Raw genomic sequence first — 19724 nt, forward strand, 5'->3', positions numbered from 1 at the left:
AATCCCAGCACTTGGGAGGCAGAGGCAGGCAGATTGCTGTGAATTCGAGGCCAGCTTGGTCTACAAGGCAAGTCCAGGACAGCCAAAAGAAAAACAAAAACAAATGACATCTGTGGAGGGAGGCTGGAGATGGCTCAGTGGCTCTTCCAGGGGATGTGAGTTCAATTCCTAGCACCTATATGGCAGCTCCAATTCTAGAAGCTCTGACACCCTCAACAGATGTACATGTAGGGACTGAGTCCACCGGCCACATTGTCCATACAGTGGGAGGGCAGGTCTTCCTGGTGAAGACTTGTCCTTATCTGAACTTCTAGCCCACAGCACTGGTGTTGATTGTTTGGAAGGCAAGATATGCCTTGTGAAGAGGTTAAACCACTAGCCTGGGCAGAAGCCAGAGGCTGATGACTGCTGCCATTTGTTCCCCTCCAGGCCTCCTCAGGCCTTAGAAGGCATCTCTTGCTTACATCCACAAGTTTCCCTCCTCTCTAGAGGCATGCTGAGGCAGCAGCCCTTGTGAGAGGGAAAGAAAGAGGCTCTTCTCTGAGGTTCCACTCCACTCCCAAAGCCAGAGTTGTGCTTCTCTCTCATGGGGCTGAAGCTCTAAAATGGGTGGCCAGACAGCAACAGAAAAGCACCGGCCTCTCCTTTCTGGTTTTCATTTATTTTTTCCCAAATATTTATTTATTTATTATTATGTATACAGTGCTCTGCCTGCACATACATGTGCAGTCCAGAAGAGGGCATCAGATCATACCATAGATGGTTGTAAGCCACTATTTGGTTGCTGGAAATTGAACTCCGGACCTCTGGAAGAGCAGACAGTGCTCTTTAACGGCTGAGCCATCTCTCCAACCCCTGGTTTTCATTTAAAATGAGCCCTAGGAGCCTGGCTTGGTGATGCAGAGGGTGGCAGATCTCTGAGTTCAAGGCCAGCCTGGTCTACAGAACAAGTTCAAGACAGCCAAGGTTACACATACAGAGAAACCCTGCATGGAATTAATTAATTAATTAATTAATTTTTAAAAATGGAGCCCTGGCTAACAAGATAGCTCAGCAACTAAGCACTTGCCACCAATCCTGATGAGTCCCAGGACCACAGCGTGGAATCAAGAGCCAACTGCGACAAGTAAATGAAAAACATTTTAAATGTTAAGCAACGTAGCGTCTTAGTTGGAGAGTGGCAACCTAGATAAGCAGTGTTTCTCAGGCTGAGAGAGGGAGCTGTGGTCCCTGATGTCAGAGCAGCCTTTGGCACTGGTCGGGCTTGCTTATAGAGCCCTCTAAGTTGGCTGGCTTCAGTCAGCTAATGCTATAAACAAGTTGGTAACTCCTTGGGGAGACCCAGCAGCCAACTGTCATGTGTGTTCTTGGGCGAGCATGGCACCTGGCTCTAAGGCATTGTATAAAAGTACATGGAAGACAACAGATTTTCCACTATTGTGATTTTGCTGTCTGGCTCCCAGGTGGACCTGAATGAGGAGGAGACCATCCTCATCATCCGTCGCTTACACAAGGTACTGCGGCCCTTCCTGCTACGGCGACTCAAAAAAGAAGTTGAAGCCCAGCTCCCTGAGAAGGTATGTGTTGGAAGAAGCTGCAGGTGCCACTTAACGGGCTATTTCCAGGGTGGGTGTGGTTGGGTGGTCTTTCCCTCGCCTGGTTCCCCAGGCTTGCAGTGGTGACTGACACCTCTGCAGCAAAGCCAGGGCCAGGGTGTCAGAACTGAGCCCTGTCTCATTCATGTTTGCTGTGTCCCTGCCCAGACTCTTGTCCACAGATAGAGGCCATGGCTCAGGATAGGTCTACTGAGCATTCCCAGTGGTATGGGCTGTCTGCCCCATGTAGCCACACTTGGCTTGCCTCTCTGGCTCACCTCATCCTTTATTTTCTGGCAAGCTATGCAGAGCCCTCCAGAATATGAACAACTTACCCATTTTGGCCCAGAATCCCCCCTAGCTTTTCATTATCCCAGATCTCCCTAGTTTCAGGGCTCTCCCCTCATATCCCATGTGCTAAGGAAAGTGCTGGCCACAAGGCTCCAGTTGGTGGCACAGGCTGCTCAGTCTGAGAGTGTGTGGCCTGAGAGTACTCTTTGCTCCACAGGTAGAATATGTCATCAAATGCGACATGTCAGCCCTGCAGCGTGTGCTTTACCGTCACATGCAGGCCAAAGGTGTGCTGTTGACTGACGGCTCTGAGAAGGACAAGAAGGTTTGTTCCAAGTCCCTGTTTCCTTCCTGATTGTCTAAGGAGGGGAGGGGAGGTCAAGAACTCCATGGGATTCCGAGCATTGAGCACTCTGCCCAGGAGCCCTCACCTGGCCCGAGCCCTCAGGCATTCAAACAGCTACAGCTATAATGCTGGTTGTCTTTTGGGGATGCTTACTAGGCTGCTATCTGAAGTTCCCCTTGTTTGAGATAACTGCCTTCCTCATGACAACTGATCCATGCTAACATGCTAACTGATCCAGAGTTGGAATATTACTGGGGAGCTCCACTTACCAGCAAGTAAAGAGCTGCCTCAGTGTCAAGGCTTCTGGGCCCTTCTTGTGTTACTAGGGCTATGCTGACATTGGAAAGAGTGAGGGGGCAGGCCAGTCCTCAGAGTGTTCTCCTCCACCTCCTCTAAGCAGGCTTGGCCTTGTTCCCTAGAGAAGCACCAATCCCTTCAGTCCCCCCAAGCCATAGCCTTAAGTATGCCTTTGCTGTTCTCTCAGGCTATTTTCCAGCCCCTTTCTTACCTGTGCATTGAAGTACTGTCTCCTTGCTTCCCTTCCTGGCACGGATCACCCTCCCTTTCCCATTGTAGCTGTACAGAGTGCCTGTGCTTGCCTTCAGTTGTTTGCCACATTTCTTCCGTTTATCCTGTGTGCCAGGTAGTCTCTTAGGACTTCTGAGAGTCATCACACAGCACTGCCTTCTCCTTCCCAGTGGCCCTGTCACAAAGATAACCATCATCTTGCTCTGGGCCCTTCTCCCTACCACCCTGCCCAATCCCCTGCCACATCCATCTTGCCCCAAAGGCAGGACCTCATTTTGGACTATGTCATGTGCCTCTGCAGGGCAAAGGTGGCACCAAGACGCTGATGAACACTATCATGCAGCTTCGAAAGATCTGCAACCATCCCTACATGTTCCAGCACATTGAGGTAAGGCCACAGCCCAGTGACCTGGCTCTTTGAGGCAGAGCTGGCCTGCTTATCCCTGATGTCTGTGGGCATATGTGTATACGCATGAAGAAGCCAGTGGTTGGTGTCAAGTCTCTTCCTGTACTAGTCTCCACCTAGGTTTTGAGATAATATCTTTCACTGAACTTAGAGCTCATTAATTGGATAAACAAGATGTCTGATGAGCTCCACAGATCTGATTTTCTCCACTCCACAGCTCTGGGGTCATGCACATCAGCCACCAAGCCTGACTTCTACCTAGTGCCAGGGATCCAAACTCAAGTCGTCAAGATTGTACAGCAGGGTGTGAAGGACAAAGGCATCTGTCTCCTGGGTCCTTAGGATAGTTCTTAAGAATAGGCTGGGCGCACGCCTTTAATCTCAGCACTCGGGAGGCATAGGCAGGTGGGGATCACTGTGAGTTCAAGGCCAGCCTGGTCCACAAAGTGAGTCCAGGACAGCCAGGACTATGTAGAGAGACCTTGTCTCAAACAAAACAAGAAAGGCAGTCAGACATGGTACCCTCATGAGGCAAGAGGCAGGTGGATCTCTGAGTTAAAGGCCAGCCTGGTCTACACAGCGAGTTCTAGCTCAGCCTGGACAGAAACCCTGTCTCAAAACAAACAACCAAACAAAAAAAGGCATAAGATATTCTCACTAGCCATTGTGTGTACATCTGTATCCATTGAGTGTTCCTTTTGCTGGTTCCTAGCTTGTGTGTATACATCTGTACTGATAGAGATCTACCCCAGGGCCATGCCTGTAAGCACGTGCTCTGGCATTGGGTGTGCCCCGTTCAACAGGTGCTTAGCAAACCCATCGTGGGACTGAAAATGACAGTCTCTAAAGCTCTTTGATTAGGAGACTCTCTTAAGTGTTTTCAGTGGGTTGTGGGATTCCTCCCTTGGGAAATGTTCCCACTTCGGAGATCACCCATCTCCCTGGCAGGGCTTTCCACCCCCAGGTTGTAAAGAGCTGCCATGGACATTAGTCAAGTCTGTGGCCACGGCCCACAGTCATCATGAGTAGCTGTGTTTTTGGAGCACTTGGGCTCTCGCTCCTGAGAAGCGCGCAAGTCTCTATTGTCAGTGCACAGTATTCTGGGTCACTCCAGACACTCTAGACCTCTTGCTGCCTTGGAGTTGCATTCAGGGTGGTCTGAGGTGCTCACATTGGTGCCTAAGTATCACATAGCCTTCTTCTCATGCTTCCCAGGAAAAACACAAGGGTTGTCATTGGTGCACTGAGGCCAAGTTCAACACCCATATCTAGGCTCTGTGTTGCTGCAGGTCACAGCTGACCTAAGTGTGAATTCTCAGTCCTCTGCAGTAGCAACCTGGACCATGGGCTTGACTGAGCAGCCCCTTCCTGCCTTGGCACTGATCCATCTCTTGTCCTATTGCAGGAGTCCTTTTCTGAGCATTTGGGGTTCACCGGCGGCATCGTGCAAGGGTGAGAAGCTTCCCAGTTCTGGGCATGGGCAGCAGCCTGCCAGGAGGGGTTTATAATCTTGTTCAGTGGCTTTGTTGCTGTGGTTAATATTTGTCTAGTAAGCACATTGCCTACAGCTTCAAGCACAGGCTCCACTTCTTTCCTTTGGGTTGTTGGGACATGGTCTCAATGTGTGGGCTAGGCTTTTATATAACTGTGTAGCCCAGGATGGCTAATCATCTCCCTCCTGAAAGCGTTGGAGTCCTTCTTCCTCAGCCTTCCAAGCGCTAGGACCATAGGTGTGTGATACCTATAGATCACACACTTCTATAAGTTCCAGACCACACTTCTATAAGTCCATGGTGTTGGCCTCGTATGCCAGCTCTAGAATATCACAAGAACCTTTTCGCAGACATTCTTGAGGTCGGGACATATTTTCAGGCCCTCATGTGATTAAGAGGGCAGTGGTGCTTTCTGCTGTGTTTGGAATTGGGCCCAGGGCCCCACCATACTTGGCAAGTGCTTCACTATTATGTGCATGCCAGCCCCCTTGATTTTGAGGTAGGGCCTCTGTACTGGTTTTGGTCTTACGCTTTTCTGCTGTGGCTAGGATTACAGGTGTGCACCACCAGGCTTAGCTTCAGAAAGCCCTGTGGACCTGTATGTATTTATGTCACATGGCTTTTAGTGCATCTCAGATTCCTGCTCTGTCCCACTGCCCCTGCCACACAGCCTGTTTCCACATGTCTAAAGTGAGAGGAAATGAGAGAATCCTGGATTCTCTAGGCTAGAGTCCACTTCCTAGTGTGAGCTGTTCTAACCAGATGGTGGCAGACCCACCTTCTCGGCATTGTTCCTCTGTGAGCCATTTCTCTCTTTCTCCCTTTACATAGGTTCTAGGGACTGAACGCAGGTCAGGAGGCTTACAGGACAAATGCTTTAGTCCTGAGCCAACTCCCTAGCCCACTAGGCATCATGTTCAATCGCACTCACTTTATTCTCCTTGTGACCTGCTGAAGTGACATGTACATATGTGATCGCTGGTAATGTACCCTAAGAGTGACCTGAGATTAGCTGTAGCTGTGAGTGGGTCTGCTTGAGAAGCCACTTCTTGAGTCAGCCAGGCAGCCTGGAAGCAGTACATATCTCCTCCATGAGCACACAGGGGAGTGTCTGAGCATTCTGTCCTCTTCCTCCATGCCCTAGACTGGATCTGTACCGTGCCTCAGGGAAATTTGAGCTTCTTGATAGAATTCTACCCAAACTCCGTGCAACGAACCATAAAGTGCTACTCTTCTGCCAGATGACCTCCCTCATGACCATCATGGAAGACTACTTTGCATACCGTGGCTTCAAATACCTCAGGCTTGATGGTGAGTGGAAGACAGTTTTTCTTGAGAGATTCATCCCTGACCTGCTTGAAGTCAAGTGTATATGCACTGAGTCTGACAACATCCTAGCTGCTTGGAACAGGGAGAAAGGCCTGAAGGCGTTAGTCTCCTGTTTGCTGGAATCTTCACTACAGTGCTGGGTTCTGTGTCATATCACATGTGTGTGAACAGAAGAGCACTGCTAAAATGGAGCCTTGAGAGTTCTCTGGCTCCAGCAGAACTGCACCCAGGTGCATGCTCTTGGCCTCATCCTTAGATAGGCTGGCTGTACTACTGCTCAGTGTTGGCAACAGAGACACCAGCTTTCATCCAACTCCAGGCCAGCTGCCTTTCCCGGAACTGTTCTGCGTGGCCTCTCACAGGCCTGGCCCACAGCTGAGTGATGCTCAGTTGCATTGGAATCATGGCCTGCTTGCAGGCAAAGTTAGGCGCTGCCCAAGAGGCTCTGTGTACCAGTTGCCACAGAGTGTCTTTCCACCTTCCCTGCTCAGGGAAGAAGAGGCTCCTATTGTTAACAGAGCACATAGTCTGGGAGGCCCTGAAGTTAGTTCCCCACACTGTCATTCTGGGAAGATAGATTTGGGGACCTCACAGCCAACAAGACTTAGCAGCTTTCTGTTTTCCTTGCAGAGCCTTTATTGGGCTCAGGAGCTAGGATGGCATGCTCTAGACCTCTGCCCTCCTCATGCCTCCTCTCCCTTTCCCCTGGACCTTTTAAACTGTCTCGTAAAGAGAGATGGTTTCAGAGTCTACCAACCTGGGCTTGATTATGCCATCTTTTTGTCCCATTTGTGTAGTCTGTAACTTGCTGACCAAAACTCCTACTCACCCGTCTGACCCCAGCGCCTCCTTAGAATGCTCCAGAACCACCTTTGCTAAGCCAGCATCCTATTATGTGTTCACACATCTCAATGCTGGCCAGACACTACTGATGGCCAGGTAGCTGGGCCTCTTCCCCTGCCCCCTCTTGCCCTTATGAGCACCAGGTCCTTCTTTCTGCTGGTTCCTGTCCACCCAAAAAGGAGGCTGAGGACTTTTATTTGTTGGATCTCAGCTGTGACATGCATGTGGTGGTAAGGCCACTGGAAGCCTGCCTAGCTGCTCAAGAAGCAGGGGACGGTCAGGAACATGATGAAATGTCACAAGGCAGGGTACTTTCTGCCCTGAGTGGCAAGTATGAGATATGCAAGCCTATTAGTCCTCAGTGAGCTAGAAGCCCAAGGAAGACTGCAGTGGGCACAGCTTTTATGCGTGGATTTTTCTCTAAGCCATCCAACCTACTGCAGGAGGGTCAAGAGTGAATGCCTGCTCTGTGGCTAGTAGCTCATCCCACCACACTAAGCCACTAATGCTGAGGTACTATGTACCTTGTCAGGTTACAGCATCACCCTTGTCAGCCACATGGTATCCATCCTCATCCAGGGCAGAGTGAACAAGAGTCAGGAGGCATTATACCTGGAGATGACAACCCAGGAGCCTGCCGTCATCTTCCTCTTCCAGTGGCTTATGTCATACAGGGCACAGCTGGTTGTGCCCTCCCCCCATTTTTAATGGTGGCATTCAGTAACAGCATGCTACACCTCCAAGTCCCTTCTGATTGTCCCTTATACTCTGTAGAGGACAGCTGATAGCTGTAGTTCTCATGCCCTGCAACACCATCTCTGATGCCCTGGCATAAGCTCCTTTGGATCTCCCACCTGAGGTCACCCTCCTGACCCTCTTCTCCTGTGCCTATCAGGAACCACAAAAGCAGAAGACCGGGGCATGCTGTTGAAAACCTTTAATGAGCCTGGCTCTGAGTACTTCATTTTCCTGCTCAGTACCCGTGCTGGGGGGCTGGGCCTCAACCTGCAGTCAGCTGACACTGTGATCATCTTTGACAGTGACTGGAATCCCCATCAGGTAAAGGCACTGGCAGAGGAGAGGGGATAGCTCCTGCCTTAGTGCCCACTACCTCCTGGATGCTCTTCCTAGCCTGGAGCCGTGGAAAGTACATTCACTGGTCCACAGTGGTCCAGGAGCAACCATGCAGGTTTCCCTCCTGCTTTTCAAAGGGGAAGTAACCTTACACCCTCCAGCGATCATATTTTATTCCTAGGTACATACGGGTAGTACCCAGCTGAGGGACAGGGCCCTTGTCTGGCCTACATAAGGCTACCGGCTTCATCCTTAACATTACAGTAACTACACAGTTCTTGGATTATATAGCTGAGAAAAAAGTAGGAACCATGCTAGTGTATAGTAATAGTGATTACTTGTCATGGCCCTGTCCTGAAGCCCACACAGTCACACTTAGTAAAGCCGGATCTGGGCAGGCTCTGTGCTCTGTTACCTCTTCCTCTTCCTTAAACACATTGCCATGAAGCCCCCTGCCAGAAGATGTCAGGGTGTACTGATTTGTACATTTAACAGTTAGAAGATGAGTAGCAAATTTGCCCTCTCTCCTCATCAGGTATACCGTGTTGGTTTAGTCTGTAATGCACATGCACATATGGGGTGAACTGGTGTCTCTCCTCCCATTATCATGCTGCACCCGCCAGGCACACACACTGGTGATGCAGTTGTTGTGTACTGGTACGCTCCTGTTCCATTTAGCCATTCAGAGGACACGTGTAAAGAAAGCTATTTGCGGCCTCTGCTGCATGGTGTCACAGAATCTGGCAGCTCCAAGACATTTTCCCTCTACCTCGTGGGCAGGTGTCTATTTTTTTTTTATTATTTATTCAGTGACCATTAGCCCCAAGGGAACTTTGTCCCTCTTGAGAAGCTTTTACAAGAACCCTCTAGTCCAGCAGTTCTCAACCTGTGGGTCAGGACCTCTTTGGGGATCATCTAAGATAACCAGAAAGTACAAATATCTGCATGACGATTCATAACAGTAGAGAAGTCACAATTACGAAGTAGCAACAAAAGTAATCTTATGGTTGGCGGTCACCACAACATGAGGAACTGTATTAAAGGGCTGCAGCATTGGGAAGGTTGAGAACCACTGCTCTAGTCAGATCAGCTCTGAAAACAAATGGTTGCCACAGTAATGAGGCATTGTATTTGGGTGCTGGCCGCTTTGTGTGTAGCTGACCACTCACACTGATAATCTCTGACATGTCCCTACCCCAGCCTGGCAGACCTAGTAGAAATTACCCATTTGATGGATAAATGGCCTAGGCGGTCAATCTGTCATTCCTGGGATGAGTGTCAGTGTAGTTTCTGCCAATATGCTACAGATGGGCCATTTCCTAATAACAGTAATAACAGTAGTCAGGCAGACAACTGTAGGCCTGCCAGGGCCTCATCACCAGTGCCACCCTTGTCAGCAAGCACCCTGTTGTACCTGAGGGCCAGCTGTCAAACAATTCCCTTCTGTTCTTATGATCAAGCATGAGTCTCAGATTGAGGAACATTATGGACATTCAACCTGCCCTCAGAGCTCCTGGCCCTAAGACAATTTCAGGCAGTCTCACTCTCTAGAAATGACAGAAATAATATTGGCAGCCTGACCGCCACACTGTCAGGAGCTGAATACCCTAGTCCCTATACTGTCCTCCTCACACCCATCTACTCAGTCTGTACTGAGAGAGCAAAGGCCCTGTGTATCGAATCAGCATAATAAGATTTGAGGCTCATAACAGTTTGGCTCAGGCCCAGATAGCCCAGAAGTGCCAGAGCCCACAGATGTGACAGGGCCATGCTGTGGAGCTATGACAAGGGTTGCTCAGAGTGTTGCCCTAGGAGTTAACATCCAAAAAAAAAAAAAAAAATCCAGGACCTTGAGAGGTGGCTTAGCACTTAGGAGCATATACTTCCAGAGCACCTGAGTTTTGTTCCCAGCATCTGTGTCAGGTGCCTCACAGCATCTCCAACTCAGGGTTCTCTGGTACCCTCCTCTGTGCTCGGTGGGTACATTATATGTACATGCATGCACACACACCCTTAAACTTAGACTTAATGGAATGTTTTTGCAGGGTGCGGGGAAAGAGTATTTGCTGGGTCCTAGGAAAGTAGACAGCTGCTGTGGCCCCTCCATGCCCCTAGGGACAGGTCCCATTATTGGGTTCCTGGCTCATGATGCCTCAGGCCAGGGTTAGTCACTATGTCTAGAATTCACCAGACTGACCCGCCTACTCTCCCAAGGACCTGCAAGCTCAGGATCGTGCCCATCGCATTGGGCAGCAGAATGAGGTGCGTGTGCTCCGCTTGTGCACCGTCAACAGTGTGGAGGAGAAGATTCTGGCTGCTGCCAAATACAAGCTCAATGTGGACCAGAAGGTGATCCAGGCAGGCATGTTTGACCAGAAGTCATCCAGCCACGAGCGGCGTGCCTTCCTGCAGGCCATCCTGGAGCATGAGGAGCAGGACGAGGTGAGCATGGGGCCAGTGTGGCCCAGCGTGAGTGGTGGATGCATGAGGCTTTCGTTTTCCGTTTTGTACCTTTTTTGCACTCTTGTTTTTTGTTTTTGGTTTTTTGGTTTTTTATTTTTATTTTTTGCGTCCCTTTGGAGTAAAGGGAGTGTGGGCTGAGCAGAAAGAGGATGCGCACTTGCTTTCCCTTTGAAGTGGGTTTTTTTCGAATCTGCTGGTGACATATGCCGCATTGACAGCTCTGGAGACTGAAGTCCTGTGTTTATCCACAGAGCAGACACTGCAGCACGGGCAGCGGCAGTGCCAGCTTCGCCCACACTGCCCCTCCGCCAGCGGGCGTCAACCCCGACTTGGAGGAGCCACCTCTAAAGGTGAGAGGGGTAGTTCAGTCTCCACGCCCACTCAATTCTCGGCTTCCTGCTGAGACTGGCCAGCAAGGGCCTGACCCCACCGAGCGTGCGAGTGCGTGTGTGTATGTGTGCCTCTTGCTGACGCGTGGGCTCCTCCACCGCAGCCAGCCTGGGATCTCCAGCTCATCAGCTCATCTCCTACGGACGGACGGATGCCACCGCTCGCCTCCGAGCCTGGCCACCACCCAGCCCGGCCCCACCACAGTCAGACTAAAGCTTTGCAATCTTGTAGGAGGAAGATGAGGTGCCTGATGATGAGACTGTCAACCAGATGATCGCCCGGCATGAAGAGGAGTTTGACCTCTTCATGGTGAGCACCTGGACTGGGACCACACAGACTGAGTGATGATAGCCGGGGTCCCCGTGGCTGTTGGAACTGCCGTTCCTCCTCACGTGGCTTCCTTATGCCTTCAGCTGACCCTCGTGTTAGAGGGATAGTGAGGGACACCCACTGCCATTTCTGTATGTGACCCTTGGATTCTGTAGGCTGCTTGCACAAGGCTCCCCCCTTTATAAAGAACTTGAGCGGACATTGCAGGACAGAGTGGCTGTCTAGGGCCATAGATTTCCCCATGTTACTAAGTGCTTGTATGAAGTTTAGATGGAATTCTTTCAGTGCTGTCCGAATTCAGTAGTCCTGTGTCTTCCTCCAAGGCCATGCTGTGGACGTACTTGTAATCCAAGGGGCTGGAGAGATGGCTCAGAGGTTAAGAGCACTGGTTGCCCTTCCAAAGATCCTGAGTTCAATTTCCAGCAACCACATGGTGGCTAATAACCATCTAAAATGGGATCTGGTGCCCTCTTCTGGCCTGCAGGCATTCATATAGGCTGAACACTGTGTACATAATAAATAAATCTTTGAGAGAGAAAAAAAAAGGAATCCAAGTTAGAACCTGATCTGACTTGGTTAGAACCAAGATCTGCTGTAGCAGCCAGACCAAGGCAGTCCCCAAATGAAGCACTGTTGGCTAATTCTTCAGCACCTAGTGTCCCTCCCCACAGGCTGTGAGTGAGCTGGTCCCTGTGAGGCCCACTCCAGGGGCTGTTACTACTGTGCTGACTCTTTCTGCTCTCTGCCCACCACCCTACATCTTAGCGCATGGACTTGGACCGCCGGCGTGAAGAGGCCCGCAACCCTAAGCGGAAGCCACGCCTGATGGAAGAAGATGAGCTCCCATCCTGGATCATCAAGGACGATGCTGAGGTGGAGCGACTGACATGTGAAGAAGAAGAGGAGAAGATGTTCGGCCGTGGTTCCCGCCACCGCAAGGAGGTGGACTACAGCGACTCACTGACAGAGAAACAGTGGCTCAAGGTACATGCCTGAGAGGGCTGTGCGCCGCAGGCCATGCCAGGCAGGGCTGGGAGCAAAGGCCGACCTTCTTGGGTCATCCCAAGCTGACACCTTCCTACATTGTTGGCTGCATTGACCACTGCATGGTTTCCAGTAGCACCTAGGGACTTCCTGTATAGGTGCCACAAGGAGCCATGCTGTCACCCTGCATCAGCTAGCTTGCTACCAGCTCTTGTGGGCTCTCTAAGTATGGATACTCACCTCTCTATGAGGTTGACTGATGAGAGACCCCAATAAATGAATAGCAAGTTACCCTGGAGGTGGCCAGCAGCTGGGCTCCTAGGCTGGCTGTGGAGAAGGTTGAGATTTCAATCCTTGCCTGCTGCTGAGCTGACTGCCCCAGGCACACAGATGGGAGGACCGCAGTATTTGATACATAGTAGTTGTCCAACCAAGCAATAGCTGCAGATGATGAGTGAGGTCATAGCAGAGCAGTGTCTGCTATCAAGGCCAGCACTGGTGTTAGTGACTCACAGTCTAGCCCTGAGGACATGTTGTGAGCACAGCCCAGAGCAGCTCTTAGGAGGAGGGAGGTGGCAGTCCATGGGTGATCCATGTTGCTCTGCTGTGTGCCCAGGCAGCTCTGGGTCCTCCTGGGAGCTCAGAAGAGCCTCATCCAGAGAGCATGCCAGGGAAGCAGTGTAGTGGCTCGGGCCTATAATCCTGAGCTTGAGGCAAGAGGATTACCAAGAGTTGAAGGACAACCTGGGTTACATAGCAAGGCCTTGTCAAAGAAAAGAACCTGCCAAGAAGCCAAACAAACCTTGGGAGGGCTTATCCACTCCTCAGAATCCTCCAAAACTAGGACAGGGACCCCAGGAAGATGATCCTTTCTGTAGTAATGCCAACACTCCTAAAGGAGTTGTCATCCATTTCACATTTGCACATAGCACTAGGAGGCTTTAAATTGAAGTCAGGACATCTGCTAAATTTGGGGGAGGTGTTTCTGTTTTTGAGTTGTGGGTTTTGTTTTGGGTTTTTTGGATGAGGATTGGTGGGAGATTTTTTTCCTTTCAAGTCAGGGTTTCTCTTCTGCAACCCTGACTGTCCTGGAACTCCCTCTGTAGACCAGGCTGGCCTTGAGCTCAGAGATCCGCCTGCCTCTGCCTCCCGAGTGCTGGGATGAAAGGAGTGCACCACTGCTGCCCATGCAACTGCTAAGTTTTGTGCACAGATTTTTGATTTATGGGCCACATGTTGCACCTTTCGATGGTCGTTGCTAGAGTTAGGCAGTATTCCTGTTAGCATTAGAGAGGCCGCATCATCTCAGAAAGCCCCGCGCTTTCTGCTTGCTTCATTCCTTTCCTTTGTTTGCCTCGCCATGGCAAGCACAGTGCACTTGGTGGGTTTTTTTGTTTTTAAACATGGAAACTTGAAATATTTGTGTTATCTTTGGCAGGGGCCATACTAGCCTTCTCTATTCCAGTCTTAGTGTGCTGCCAATGAGCACTGCTTAACATATTTATAATGGACCGATGGATGTACTTTGGTGTTCTGTGTAGCCCGGGCTGGCCTTGCACTCATCTTCCTGTGTCTTCCCCACCCTACCAAGTGCTCCTCTTACAGGCAAGCACCATGCTGCCCTTCAAATTATGTAACTGTTATGAGCATAGCACTTTATTGCTGTATCCTGTGCAGGCTGGGTAGTGCTCCATTGTGCAGAGTGCCTTGTATTACCCATCACCCAGTTGATGAATGTTTGGCTTGCTTGCTTTGAGGGACTGTTTGGATGATACGTGGTGTGCCTGTCTTTGTGTATGTGTGTGTGTCTCTTTTTTTGTTTTAAAGATGTGTTTGTTTGTTTGTTTGTTTATTATGCATACTAGTGCTCTGCCTGCATGCAAGGCCTGCATGCCAGAAGAGGGCACCAGATCTCATTGTAAATGGTTATGAGCAACCATGTAGTTGCTGGGAATTGAACTCAGGACCTTTGGAAGAGCAGATAGTGCCCTTACCCTCTGAGCCATCTCCCCAACCCTGTCTTGCCGTCACTTGGGTGTACCTGGGAATAGTATCAATAGAACAAATGGCCAGTCACACAAGTGCCAGCTCTCAGTTTTGCCACATTCTCACTAACACCTGTTATCTCTTGCCTTGGTTGAATGTTTTGTATGCTTCTTGCCCATGCCTGTATCTTCTAGAGAAGCTTATCTATTTATTCGTGTCTCTTGCCCCTCTGAGAAAATATTCTTACCATGTTGCCCATTCTAATTTCCAAATCATGGCTCAAAAAATCCTCCTGCTTCTACCTCCTGAGTAGCTGGAATTATAGGCATACACAGCAGTGCCTACTCTTTCTCTTTATGTTTCTGTTTGTTTATTTGAAGTGTGTGTATGTGCATTTGTGTATGTGGTGTTAGGGAGGGGTCCACCCAAGCCACGGCATGTGTGGAGGGTAAAGGGCAACTTGATATCGGGCAAGTCTGACCTTTTACTGTGTGGATCCTGGGGACAAAAATCAGTTCCTCCAGCCCCAATAGGTCTTTTGTTTGCTTTGTGTTTTTTGTTTTTCGAGACAGGGTTTCCCTGTGTAGCCTTGACTGTACTCAACTTGGTTTGTAGAACAGGCTGGCCTTGCACTTACAGAGATCCACCTGCCTCCGCCTCCCAAGTGCTAGGATTGAAGGCATGCACCTCCATGCCCGGCTCCTAATAGGTCTTTAAGTCTCTTGTCATAGATACACCTAGCAATTGATTCCTCTTCTCTGTTTCTTTTTCATCTCCTTTTCATTCTTCTTAATATTCATTTCGTTTTTATTTGTGTGTGTTTGTACACGCTCAGAAACCATTGAGCCTAGAAGAGGGAATCTGATCCCCTGAAGATAGGACTGCAGGGGAGGAGATGGAGATTGTGAGCCACCTGACATGGTGCTAGGAATTAAACTCGGATTCTCTGCAAAAACAGTATAAGCTCTTAGCCCTGTGCCGTCTCTCCTGCCCTTTTCCTTTTACCTTCTTGATATCCTTGGAATCATGAATGTTTTTAAGTTATTATTGTTATTATTGTGCGTATGTATATGGTGTAAGTGCAGGCACACACATGCCATGGCACTTATGGAAGACAGGACTTACAGGAGTCTGTTCTCTTCCATCACGTGATCTGGGGTTTGGAGGCAAGCGCTTGTGAGCCATCTTGCTGGTGCTATTTACCCTTCTTGTTTATGCTTTCGTGTATATTTTAAGTTTGCCAAATTCAAGGTAACAAAGATTTATCCTTGTTTTCGGTTCGGTTTTTCCTTATCCTTTGTGGGATAGAATCTCCTGTTTCATCCCCAGCTGGCCTAGGTGTTGTTATATACTCCATGAGTCCTCATACTCACGGTGATCCTCCTGCCTCAGTCTCTCAAGTGCTGGGATTATCAGTGTGTACCACCAGGCCTGGCTTTTGCCTTTTGTTTTGAGAGTTTTGTAGTTTTACTTCTTTTAAGAAAAGAACACTTCTGGGGCTGGAGAGTTGGCTCAATGGTTAAGAGCACTTGTTGTTGCAGAGGACCTGGGTTCAATTCCTAGGACCCATGTGGAAGCTCACCATCTCTGGCACCAGGCACACATGTACTGGACAGATGTGTATGCAGGCAAAACACTTAAAAAAAAAAAAAAAAGAACAACAACAACATTTAAAAAAATTGTGTCTCTTGGTATTTTTTCTCTAGAGATTTATTTACTTTTGTTTTATGTATATGGATGTTTTGTCTGCATGTTTGTCTATGCCTGTGGAGGCCAGAAGAGGGCATCAGATCTCCTGAACCTGGAGTTAGAGAGCGATGGTTGTGAGCCTCTTCTGGAAGAGCAGCAAGCTTTCAACTGCAGAGCCATCCTCTCTCTGGTGTTTTGGTGTTTTCTGTTGGCTAAACTGGCTGGACATTAAACTGAAGGACAGCCTGTCCCTGCATACCCCACACATACCAGGCTAAAGATGCATGCCACCATTTCTGGCCTTTATGTGGAGCACTAGGGATCTAACTCAGGGCCTCGGCTGCACAACAGACACTTTCTCACTGAGATAGCTCCCAGCCCTCAAGCTTTTATTTCCTACATTAAGTTCTGTAATTTGTTTTGAGTTTTTATGTAATATGAAAAAATGAGGTCCAATTTGAACACTGTGTGTGCATATCCAGCTGTCCTGGCAGTGTTTACTGAAGAGAATATTTTTCACAATGAGCACATTGTATGTTATAATAAATTTGCAGTTTATAAAGTCAGGTATGGCTGGGCGTGGTGGCACACACCTTTAATCCCAGCACTCGGGAGGCAGAGGCAGGCGGATCGCTGTGAGTTCGAGGCCAGCCTGGTCTACAAAGCGAGTCCAGGACAGCCAAGGCTACACAGAGAAACCCTGTGTCGAAAAAACAAAAGCAAAGCAAAAACAAAACCCCAAAAAACAAATAAAGTCAGGTATGGTGACACATGCCAGTCACCTTAGCACCTGGAAGGTAGAGGTGGGAGGGTCAAAATTGAAGACTGCCCTAAATTATTGGAGAACCTGTCTCAAAAAATCCTCTGTCCCAGATCTTCCAGGTCATCTGTCCACTGCCCAGGCCTGACCCCAGTATTCACTTTCTAGAGCTGCTGTAATAAAGTAGCATAATTGTGCACTCAACATAGTTCTGAGGCATTCTCTCACTGTTGGAGAACTGGGACACTGAAGGCAAATCTGACAAGGTCACGTTCCCTCAGGGCCTATGAAAAATATCCTTGGCTCTCCCAATCTGTAGCTATAGCAACTCTTGGTTTGTGGCTACCTCTTTCTGATCTCTGTGCCCTACCCCCACGCCCCAATACACACACGCGCGCGCACGCACACACACCCTCATCCCATAAGATAATGGAGGGCATGCACTGCTCTTACAGAGGACCCCAGTTCAGTTGCCAGCATCCACATCAGGTGGCCTATAACCAGCTATATCTCCAGCTCCAGGAGATCTGAGGCCCACACATGCATGTAATTAATAAAGAGAGAGCTGGGGCTGCTTCTCAGTGCTAGGCTAGCATGCTTAAGAGCCAGGATTCAGTCACTACTACTCCCTGTCAAGTGAAATACTTAGCTGATTGCAAGGACCTCATTTCTGTACACAATTTCTGACATTCTGGATAGACATGAATTTGGGGAACAGTTGCTCATTCCTGTATGTGCAGCGAAGCCTACTGTTGTGTGTCTCCTCTGCTACTACATGCGCTTAATGCTGCTTTCTTGGTCTGGATGCTTTCCCCCTCTGCTTCAGCTTGAAGCTCAGTTGTCACTTCGTATGTGTGGCCAGACCATACTGTGTTGTATGACTGTCTGAGAGCCTTAGGTGTAAAACAGTGAACTGCTAGGTCTTTTGGATCCAAACTCCTCCCCTGGTCCCAAGGTCACCACCTAAAAAGTTTCTTTTGAAAGCTAACTATTCTTACTTCGTATGTCCTTCACCTCAGTAGCTTTACCCTGAGGAAAATGATTTAAGGAAAGTCTGTTGCCAGTCTCCCCTCAGCCCAAGCAGCAATAGAAAGGTGTAGCTCAGGGTCCGGAGCCTTGGCAAACCTGTGTGAAGTCTTAGGCCTCATCCACAGCACTGCTACATGAGGTGGCTGAAGATGTGGCTCAGCGTCAGGCACTATAGCTCTTTCAGTTAGTTCCCGGCATCCATATCACAGCGCACGCCTTTAATCTCAGCACCTGGGAGGTAGACGCAGGTAGATCTCTGTGAGTTCGAGGCCAGCCTGGTCTACAAAGCGAGTCTAGGACAGCCAAGGCTACACAGAGAGACCCTGTCTTGAAAAAAATTTTTTTTCTTTTAAATTTCATTTTATGTGGATTTGTGGTTTGCCTGCATATATATCTGTGTTGAGAGTGTCGGATCCCTCCCCTAAAACCACTGTGAGCTGCCATGTGGCACATCACCAGCCCCCATAAAATAAATCTTCTTTTGTTTTTTGAGATAGGTTTCTCTGTGTAGCCTTGGCGATCCTAGACTTGCTTTGTAACCAGGCTGTCCTCAAACTCAGAGATTTGCCTGCCTCTGCCTCCTACTTCCTTAGTGCTGGGATTAAAGGCGTGTGCCACCACACCCGGCTAAAATAAATCTTTTTTTTTTTTTTTTTTTATAAATCTTTAAAAAGGAAAAAAAAAAAAGGAAAAATAAAAAAGACAGACTTAAAGTGTCCAAGAACTGGTTGGAATTACTGTAGCTAGTGCACTGAAAGACCGAGCAGACAGACAGACTGTACATCAGGACACTGCTTAGCTGGGACTGAGCCCTGAATCCCATCCTCAGCACCACAAAGTAAGAGTGAGAAAAGGAAGAAATGGACAGGAAAGCTGGACATGATGACACATGTCTTACTCAGAACTAGGGGCGTTGAAGCAGGGGGATCAACTATTGAAGATCTACCTGGGCTGCATGAAACACTGTGTCCGTAATAATAGTAGTAAAGGTGGCAGGAGCTATGCACATAACACAGTTATGCAGCTGCGCCCCACAGCTGCACAGACTGGCCTGAGTAAGGATTCTGAGAGTAGTGGCTACTAGCCACTGTGGGCGCTTGATGCCACTGCACTCTGTACTGTCCAACAGCTAAAACAGCTTGTCACAGTTTTGAAAAGTATATGGGGTGTTAGTGGGGTGGCCACTAACCTGACCTCTGAATTCAATCCCTAGAGCCCACATGATAGGAAGAGAACCAACGCCCCACAGCTTGTCCTCTGACCTCCATCCCCAACGGCACTGCCGTACCCGTGTGTATACAGCACGCACACACACAGCAATCCATAATGAAATGTTTCTACAAATGAAACTAGATGGTGACAGAACCTTGAGCAGGGTCTTCCGGGTGTTTGTATCGTGTGGCTAGGCTTTTGCCTCGCTATTTATAATTATTTGTGGTCTTTTGATGGGCATTGGGTGGAGGAGCACAGGCCTTTCCTACCTTCCGGAAACAAGTTGGGGTTCCCAGTAGATGTTGTGCCCTAAGCCAGCCATGCTGGAAAGACGTCAGTGTGGGGGCCTCCTCCCTCCCTAGCCGGGCCCCAGGAGCGTGCATCGCGGCCTCTCTTTGTCGACCTGGGTGCTGGCTGTCCTATTTTACCACTATTGACCCTGAAGGCCATCGAGGAGGGCACGCTGGAGGAGATCGAAGAGGAAGTCCGGCAGAAGAAATCCTCCCGCAAGCGCAAGCGGGACAGTGAGGCCGGCTCCTCCACCCCGACCACCAGCACTCGCAGCCGTGACAAGGACGAGGAGAGCAAGAAGCAGAAGAAGCGTGGGCGGCCACCTGCTGAGAAGCTGTCCCCAAACCCACCTAACCTCACCAAGAAGATGAAGAAGATTGTGGATGCTGTCATCAAGTACAAGGACAGGTAAGCTGAGGCAGTGGTGGCGGCTGCCTCGGGCATGCGTGTGAAGCACAGGTAGTAGTTCCTGGTGCTCAGCAACACTGAGGGCCTGGTTTTTGGTACCTGCCCTCAGAGGGGTTGTGATCTGAAGCAGGGAGACACACAAGTATCTCCACCGTGACAGGAAAAGAGCAGGTGGCAGGATGGAGCAGGCGTGTGGGTGTCAGCAGAGTGGCATGTGACAGTTGCTCTGCCTGAGACAGGGCGGTCTGGAAGGGCACACCCTGAAGTAGTAGCAGCA

At 49.4% G+C, this 19724-nt stretch overlaps 1 protein-coding gene across 5 annotated transcripts in view; it reads left to right on the plus strand.

The window, feature by feature from the left end:
- Smarca4 (SWI/SNF related, matrix associated, actin dependent regulator of chromatin, subfamily a, member 4) overlaps positions 1–19724 on the plus strand; it is a 97780-nt gene that overhangs the window by 60941 nt on the left and 17115 nt on the right. For 3 of the 5 annotated variants that reach the window (XM_051156037.1, XM_051156035.1, XM_051156036.1), the window contains exons 20-30: positions 1464–1577; positions 2104–2211; positions 3062–3148; positions 4572–4618; positions 5804–5970; positions 7727–7890; positions 10120–10347; positions 10620–10718; positions 10990–11067; positions 11854–12072; positions 19194–19447. In XM_051156037.1, coding sequence (XP_051011994.1) covers positions 1464–1577; positions 2104–2211; positions 3062–3148; positions 4572–4618; positions 5804–5970; positions 7727–7890; positions 10120–10347; positions 10620–10718; positions 10990–11067; positions 11854–12072; positions 19194–19447 — 1565 coding nt within the window. The remainder of the gene's footprint in view (positions 1–1463; positions 1578–2103; positions 2212–3061; positions 3149–4571; positions 4619–5803; positions 5971–7726; positions 7891–10119; positions 10348–10619; positions 10719–10989; positions 11068–11853; positions 12073–19193; positions 19448–19724) is intronic. The other 2 variants (XM_051156039.1, XM_051156038.1) reach the window with 1 other exon arrangement.

The sequence above is a fragment of the Acomys russatus genome, chromosome 14 (genome assembly GCF_903995435.1).
Source record: "Acomys russatus chromosome 14, mAcoRus1.1, whole genome shotgun sequence".
Lineage (NCBI taxonomy): Eukaryota > Metazoa > Chordata > Mammalia > Rodentia > Muridae > Acomys > Acomys russatus.